Source organism: Trematomus bernacchii, unplaced genomic scaffold (genome assembly GCF_902827165.1).
Source record: "Trematomus bernacchii unplaced genomic scaffold, fTreBer1.1, whole genome shotgun sequence".
Classification (NCBI taxonomy): Eukaryota; Metazoa; Chordata; class Actinopteri; order Perciformes; family Nototheniidae; genus Trematomus; species Trematomus bernacchii.
The window spans coordinates 20,468,335-20,477,152 of NW_022987593.1; the positions used below are offsets into that span (position 1 = coordinate 20,468,335).

At 42.1% G+C, this 8,818-nt stretch overlaps 2 protein-coding genes across 2 annotated transcripts in view; one reads left to right on the plus strand and one right to left on the minus strand.

The window, feature by feature from the left end:
* Positions 1-8,818, plus strand: part of LOC117482071 (B-cell receptor CD22-like) — a 1,109,798-nt gene that overhangs the window by 1,037,096 nt on the left and 63,884 nt on the right. The gene's annotated exons all lie outside the window — the stretch shown is intronic.
* Positions 1-8,818, minus strand: part of LOC117482051 (GTP-binding protein 1-like) — a 32,509-nt gene that overhangs the window by 17,506 nt on the left and 6,185 nt on the right. Inside the window, exons 5-7 of the mRNA XM_034130030.1 lie at positions 8,816-8,818; positions 6,422-6,586; positions 5,308-5,431 (exon numbers count right to left, since the gene is read on the minus strand). The exon at positions 8,816-8,818 is cut by the window's right edge and continues 181 nt beyond it. Coding sequence (XP_033985921.1) covers positions 5,308-5,431; positions 6,422-6,586; positions 8,816-8,818 — 292 coding nt within the window. The remainder of the gene's footprint in view (positions 1-5,307; positions 5,432-6,421; positions 6,587-8,815) is intronic.

Genomic DNA, 8,818 nt, shown 5'->3' on the forward strand with positions numbered 1-8,818 from the left:
CCTCTCCAAGTAGCACTACACACTCCATATTTAGGTCTGGTCGGGGACTTGAACCGGCGACCCTACAGCTCCCAGTCCAAGCCCCTACGGACTGAGCCACTGCCGGACACTGTCTCCATCATGTATGAGGGTTTTCAGTCTGTGGCTATAAGTATGGTTTTATTGTCTCCTGCTTTTACATTAGTTTCTTTTTTGTCCTATCGGTTTTGTCTAAATGTATCTAAATGCTTTTTTATATATTTATTGATGTACTGCACTTTGGTCAACTCTGTTGTTTTTAAAATAAAGTTGGATTGGAGCGCTTTTCCTGGTGCTCAAAGCGCGTTACAAGAAAGCAAAGAAGAAAAATAACAACAAAAGTAAAAAGTGCAAAGCTAGGTTGATTGTTTGAATGACGTGCGAGTGTTGGCAGATCGGACGTGGCTAGGGATGGAGTTCCAGATTGTTGAGATTTTGATTAATTGTGCAGCCCTACCAGTGACGTGCGGTGAGGTTCATGGCTGGTGAGGCACTGACTCTTTCAGTCAGATTTACAAATATTATATTTTGACCTTAATCGAAATATTCGGTTATTTTCAAAAGCTTTTTTAGTCTGATGCTTCGATTCATTTTAAACAGACCGTTCAACAAAAGGATACCCAAAATCTAAATATTGGATTGTTCTTTCTAAGTAAGATCCCATTTTCATTACAAATGTGGTCTTACCTTGACTTGAAGATGAAGTCCATGCTATCCTTCTGGACAACAATCTCTATTACTGTTTTGTAAAAGTCCTCCTTATCTTCAAGTAGTTTCAAAAGTCTAGTTTGTTGTTTGCGGTAGAATTACAGTAGCAACAAGAACCTGTGGGCTCACGTGCGCCCCCTTCAGTGCGGCAGAGGTTATGGCTGCCTCCCCTGGTGCTTTTTCATTGCCGTTGTATGATGAGACCAGCGAGCCTAAATATCATATATACGTGAAATAAGTTATTTAGAGACTATGGATGGCGAGGATAAATGTAATAAAGGGATCTACAAACATTACATTGGTGACCTACAGTGAGATGGGAACAGGCATGCGCTTAGGGCCCGCTTTCCAGACAGTTTCTGTGGGGTGACGCATTCTGAGGTGAGGCAGAGCTCATCTGTGCCTCACCTCACCTCACCCCATGGTAACTGGCTTGAGCGCGCTCACAAAATAAGTGGCCGCGCTAAATTAGTGCCCGCGCTCCAGCAAGTTACTGTGGGCTTACGAGAGGCAGAGCTCGTCCCTGCCTCACTTGTCATTGCTCCCGTAGCGGAGCTCGGCAAATTAGCTGATTTTGACTATAAAATGCGATTGGAATCATACAGAAATCACACTTACAACACAGATCAGTGGAGACATTTTATTATTATTATTATTACTATTTAGTTTTTCTTTAGTTGTTTTTCCGTTACATTGGAGTATGACAGGTGAGGCTCTGCCTCCCCTGCCTCCCATGACTGCACGTAGCTGAGCCCTACATGAGTAAGTAAGTAAGTAAAACATTTTTTCCCAGACATAGACTGGAGCCACACGAGAACGGTAACACAAACTAACCGAATTCGATATCAAAAAAGTCTTTCGTCCACATGCAATAGGCACCAGAAACGTGTCTGTTCACACGAGACCGCTCGAAAGCGCTGGAGACGCTGTAGTACATATGCCGGGCCTGTAAGTGGTGCTGTACTCCCCGAGGCAAGCGTGTGCTCCTGCTGTATATCTCTCCGGTAGTCCACCAGCAGATGACAAACACCCACCTCTCCACCTCTTCCAAGGGACGAGGGAACCGTGCAGCAGAGTTTCCGTTAGATTTTTTTTCCCGCCGGTCAACATGTCCGTTAAAGTTTAAATCTTCCGGACACAATTAGAAAAGTGCCGGTCAGAGCTCTTCTTCAATCCTTTGATGATACTTTTGAGATCGCCAGAATTCAAGAAAATGCATTTAGGTGAAGATAAAGGTAGAAATTGACCAAAAATAAGCTGTCAATCAGTTGAAATTTGCAAAATGTGTGTGTGTGTGTGTGTGTGTGTGATGTGGTATATCCAACTAAATTAGGGATGCCCAATCATTTGGTGATACTTTTGAGATCGCCAGAATTCAAGAAAATGCATTTAGATGAAGATAAAGGTAGAAATTGACCAAAAATAAGCTGTCAATCAGTTGAAATTTGCAAAATGTGTGTGTGTGTGTGTGTGTGTGTGTGTGTGTGTGTGTGTGTGTGTGTGTGTGGTATATTCCAGTGGATTTATGGTCACCCAGCGCTAGCATTACTACAGAGACTGGAGGAATATGGCTTTACTTGGCACAGTCTGCATGCTGATGAAAACATTTGTTTTTGTCTTCAAATACATACTAACATGATTGTGACGAGCATCATATTTGTTCCCCGCCCAACTCTCTAAGTGCTTGAACTCCATGACAGGAGGATGAAGTATGTATAAATGGATGGAACTATCAACAAAACAGCGTTTTATTCCCCAATGTCATATTTAATAGAAAAATAATAATAATAATGTAAACCAAAGAGGGAGATGGAAAACAGTTCCATGTAGAGCACAAACAGCTCTCTTAACCCTCGCTGTTAACAAAGGGCTGCACTCAACTATAAGGTTCACCGCTGTCCCTTTCCACTTATAGAGGGTTGGGGTTCGATTCCCTGCCTGTCCACCTATAAAGCGCCCAAGGTAGCGCAGCTTTTTTTCTGTTCTTTAGTGGCTCACATGGACATTTAGAGGTCATGCAAAGAAAGGGTTATGTATGTTGTGTGTGTGGCAGAGAGTGCAGAGAGAACATTGGCAAAGGGGATTTGTTTGTCCTAGCATGGCTGTACAATTACAAATACAAAGGTTTACCCATTTAGACTCCATGGCATGGAGAAAAAAACTCATTTTAAATGACTCTAAGGATATAACAAGTTTTAGAAAATTGAAAGATTGATGGATTTTTGCCCACATGCGGTAAACATCTTAATTGAATTTTCTATGTGCAACATGAGGACAATAACCACAAGTGTACTCACAGTACCTTTTTTCTCTGGCACTGAAGTTGCAAGGTTTCAGCATGTTGTCCCTCTCTAAACCTTTCTGTTCCCCATTCTTCTTTCTCCAATAAGTGGTGCATCATTATTTTTCTATTAAATATGACATTGGGGAATAAAACGCTGTTGTTTTGTTGATAGTTCCATCCATTTATACATACGGTACTTCATCCTCCTGTCACGGAGTTCAAGCACTTAGAGAGTTGGGCGGGGAGCAAATATTATGCTCGTCACAATCATGTTAGTATGTATTTGAAGACAAAAACAAATGTTTTCATCAGCATGCAGACTGTGCCAAGTAAAGCCATATTCCTCCAGTCTCTGTATTAATGCTAGCGCTGGGTCACACACACACACACACACACACACACACACACACACACACACACACACACACACACACACACACACACACACACACACACACACACACACACACACACACACACACACACACACACACACACACACACACACACACACACCACACACACACACACACACACACACCACACACACACACACACACACACACACACACACACACACACACACACACACACACACACACACACACACACACACACACACACACACACACACACACACACACACACACACCAATTTTCAACTGATTGACAGCTTATTTTTGGTCAATTTCTACCTTTATCTTCACCTAAATGCATTTTCTTGAATTCTGGCGATCTCAAAAGTATCACCAAATGATTGGGCATCCCTAATTTTGTTGGATATGACACCTTAAATGTTTTTCTACAATGTTTGGTTCCAAAATTAAGCGTGTTTGAACATTTGACCCGAGAGACTGGCGGCCATCTTGGATTTGACCTCTCACGGTCCTCACGGGTCAAATCTGACTTCCCTCCACATCTGAAAATAAACCTTATGGTATGCTCTAACTATGTTAGAAATGTCATGCTTTTCTCATAAAATGCACAATTGTTGTGCTTATCCGCTGTACTATTAGGACCCATTATCGTTTTCTGCGTTTCCATGTCGGCCTCGTGTGGCCGAACCGTCTATATCAGGGGTCGGCAACCTTTTTGATATGAAGTGCCATTCAAAAGAAATGTTTTTATCAGCGTGCCGACGATCGTGAATTATCAAGGGGGGGGGGTGAAGAGCTCGACGAAAACGCTCGTGAAAAGTGATGTTTAAAACTCAGTTAATGGGGCTCATTCACTGGCGCTTCCACAAACACCAACCAACATAATTGTTACATTCAAATGATAGCCTACATTATTCAAGTTTACATTAACTTTGGATAATGACACGGGAGAAATGAGCTGAAGCGCTCTCTTTTCCTCTCTCCCCCTCTCTCTCTCTCCTGACAGCCTGTCAGTATCTCCTGCAGCTCACTGATCCAGTAATGAGTGACAGTGAAGAATAAATATATTTAGAACTAGTTCCAGAGGTAGATCAAATAGCTAAGTTTGTTAGGTCTAACTCTTAGTGTGTGTTTTGCTCCGCTCACCGCTCCGTCACAGCGGGTGGAGCTGCAGGATTTCTGCTTCACACACGTTGCATACCGCTATTTTATTGTCATTTTCGGACACCTTAAAATACTGCCAGACTGGTGAAGCCAGCGAGCTTGTTTTGCCGCGCACAGAGAAAAGTGTCACGTATTTCACGTCTCGCGATCGGCATTTTTAGAGAGCACCGATCGATCGGCAGAGAGTGAGTATCGGCCGATATCGATTGCCACGCAAAAACTGCGGCATTTTTACAGCTCCTTATGGGTAATGCAATTTGTGAAGTGCTTTCCTCTGTGGTGAAACTATCAGCACTGCATTACGGAGGAAAGCGGCAGAAAGCCGCCTGGAGTTAAAGAGAGCGGGGCCGCGTTGCGTGCATGGCTTCCTTCTGCAGGTAACGGGGAGACGCGCTCTGGCGGCGGTCTCGTTCAGGATCCGAAAATAAAATGTAAATATTTTTGCACACTTATTCCACATATTCCTAGTGTGCCACTGGTTACGGTGCCAGGGGTTGCCGACCCCTGGTCTATATGATAGAGAACTGTAGCGGATACGACCGTTACCGTTCTCGTGTGGCTGCAGCCATAGTCACAAAGTGCTTGGCAAAGCATTAACACTTCATACGAATCAGAAATGTGTTAAGAAGTGCTAAAATCACAATACATTGTGAAAAACACAATAAAAAAACACCCAAAGTTACCCAAACGCCTGCCCAAACAGGAATGTCTTTAGATGACATTTAAAAGAGTCTATGAGTTACAGGGGTTGTTTACCTTGCAGGATGTTGGCTGGACACATGTCTATCTTAGTCACCACCACGAACACGGGCACATTGAGAGCCAGAGCGAGACCCAGGTGCTCTTTGGTCATCCCCACGATGCCGGCGTTACTGCCAACCTGAGACAGAGAGAGAGTAACATGATAACAAAGGTATCCCAAGTGTAGCTGTGTACATGACAGGATGTATGATTACCTAGAAGAGCATCAGGACTGTTTTAGGCATATGATAGCTATGTGATTAACATGATGATTCAGCCTCTATGGAGATAGACATATGACAAGCATGATCATTTCTGACGTGGAGCTAATCTGAAGTAAACATTGAATACTGCTTTCTATTCCTCCATCTTGGGACTGTGTAACTCCCTCTCTTGGATATCAGCATGTGAAGGACACTGTTCAGGAACTAGTTGATGCTCTGTATGTGATGACTACTTCCATTCTGGAGAGGATCACAAATACATGGATCCTGAGATTGAAGCTCAAGCCGCTGACCAGTGATTATTAACATTTTTAAGTATTCAGAAAAAGTCCGGATTTTGAGAAAAAGTCAGACTTTTTGAGAAAAAGTAAGAATTTTGCGATTTTGAGAAAAAGTCAGAATTTTGAGAAAAAGTCAGATTTGTTGATTGTGAGAAAAAGTCAGAATTTTGAAATTTTGAGAAAAAGTCAGAATTTTGAGAAAAAGTCAGAATTTTGAGATTTTGAGAAAGAATTTTGAGAAAAAGTCAGAATTTTGAGAAAAAGTCAGAATTTTGAGAAAAAGTCAGAATTTTGAGAAAAAGTCAGAATTTTGAGAAAAAGTCAGAATTTTGAGAAAAAGTCATGTTGAGATTTTGAGAAAAAAGCCAACATTTTGAGAAAAAAACTCAGTATTTTGTACATGACAGGATGTATGATTACCTACTAGAACCAGTATTCCTCCATTTATGTGATGACTACTTCCATTCTTGAGAGGATCACAAATACATGGATCATGAGATTGAAGATCAAGCCGGAGACAAGGGAGAGTTTTCCTAACTTGAGACTGGACCCAAAAGTAGATTTCCATTTCCCCCATGTGTATATGCGTACACACACTTGCCCTTCACCCCCCCTCTCTCTCACCATGAGCATGCAGAAGTCAGGCAGGTGTCCCGTCATGCCGAACACAGTGGTCTTCAGGTACTTCTCGTGTCCCGCCAGGTCGATGAAGGTGATGACCTTTGAGGATTTCTCACAGATCTTCGTCCAGTCCAGGCCGCCGCCGTGGCTGTCGGGTTTATTCACAACCTGAAGGAGCAGAGACACACACAGAGATTACAGATGATTTACACAGCGAGGGGGAGAAATGGTAGAAATACAACTCCAAGAGAGAAAAATACAATTTAAAAAAAAGTTACATTACTTGACACTGTACTGAAAATAATAATTAATAACTGTGTCTATTAGTTATTATCTGTGCTTTTAGTATACGTTTCGTAGTGCTCATGTTAATTAATGTGCATGGTCTCTTCTCAAATACAATGAATAAAAACACTTGTATCTTATCTTAATGGAAAATGATTTTGAACCTAGTTGCTGCTGAAAGCTTTTAAGTTTAGGAGTTGTAGCTGACAGAAAATTAACTAACAAATTTGAACAAAATGTGGAAAAGGTGACATTTCTTTACACTGTACTGGGATCAAATCATCTGAATGGGAAAATAATGTCAACACATTTGCTGCTTTAGGAGTTGTATCGCCTTCTCACATGATATCACACTTTGAGGAATAAAGAAAGCTAGCTTATTAAGAAGCTATACCTTTAAAGGTGGGGTAGGTAAGTTTGAGAAACCGGCTCGAGATACACTTTCTGTTATATTCCATGGAATGCTCTTAACATCCCGATAGCAATGAATATCTGAAGTGCTTTGACAAAAAATCCATAAATAAATGTCATCTGTGGAAGCCGTAATACTGTAAAAAGCACGACCAATCATTTTAGCAGGCCCGGCTAAAATAACTGGATGGCCTACCTGCCTGTCAGCCTTCCATCTGTGCACAAACTTATCTCGTGCCCTCATTGGTCATGTGCGCGTTCGTGTTTGTTGGAGGAGGGGCTCTGTAAGGAAGTGGCAGATTTTCTCCGGCTGTGTATTTTCAAATTCTAGCGATCTCGAGCCGGTTTCTCAAACTTACCTACCCCACCTTTAAAGAGGTTGTTATGGTCAATATGGATATACTGTAATCAGTCTTTAATCTTAAAGGTCACCTATTATCCACTTCTTCATGTATCTTCTACATCAACATGTGTCCCCTCTTCTTCATGTCTCTTCTACATCAACATGTGTCCCCTCTTCTTCATGTCTCTTCGACATCAACATGTGTCCCCTCTTCTTCATGTCTCTTCTACATCAACATGTGTCCCCTCTTCTTCATGTCTCTTCTACATCAACATGTGTCCCCTCTTCTTCATGTATCTTCTACATCAACATGTGTCCCCTCTTCTTCATGTCTCTTCTACATCAACATGTGTCCCCTCTTCTTCATGTCTCTTCGACATCAACATGTGTCCCCTCTTCTTCATGTCTCTTCTACATCAACATGTGTCCCCTCTTCTTCATGTCTCTTCTACATCAACATGTGTCCCCTCTTCTTCATGTCTCTTCTACATCAACATGTGTCCCCTCTTCTTCATGTCTCTTCTACATCAACATGTGTCCCCTCTTCTTCATGTCTCTTCTACATCAACATGTGTCCCCTCTTCTTCATGTCTCTTCTACATCAACATGTGTCCCCTCTTCTTCATGTCTCTTCTACATCAACATGTGTCCCCTCTTCTTCATGTCTCTTCTACATCAACATGTGTCCCCTCTTCTTCATGTCTCCTCTACATCAACATGTGTCCCCTCTTCTTCATGTCTCCTCTACATCAACATGTGTCCCCTCTTCTTCATGTCTCTTCTACATCAACATGTGTCCCCTCTTCTTCATGTCTCTTCTACATCAACATGTGTCCCCTCTGTGTAAAGAGACTCTGAAAGTTTCAGGAACAAAGATTCTCTCTCTTTTTCTCCTGATCCATTTTTATAAAAACCTGTCTGAAAATGAGCTGATCAGATTTTGGCCACTTTATGATGTCATAACGATGTTTTGTCTTGTGTAACCATTAGCCAATCAGCAACCAAGGTAACCCCCGCCCCCCCCCCTTATCACCTGAATCTCCTCCTAGAGCAACATTGAGTTCTTTTTAACCAATCATCTCTCAGAGGGGCGTGGCCAGCAGCAGCTCATTAGCATTTAAAGCTACAGACAGAGAATCAGCACTTTGGAAACAGAGGGGATTATGGGTAATGCTGCAATGATCTGTTTGGTGTTTCAGCCAATCAGAGACAGGCTCTGGATATATCTGAGACCTGGGATATATTGATGAAGAAGAGTTATGATAGGTGACCTTTAAACACTTATTATAGGAACTTTAACTTTCTCCATTTCACCCCCCTGGTGTCTACAGTACGTCCTGAACGTGGCAGAAGCTCACCTC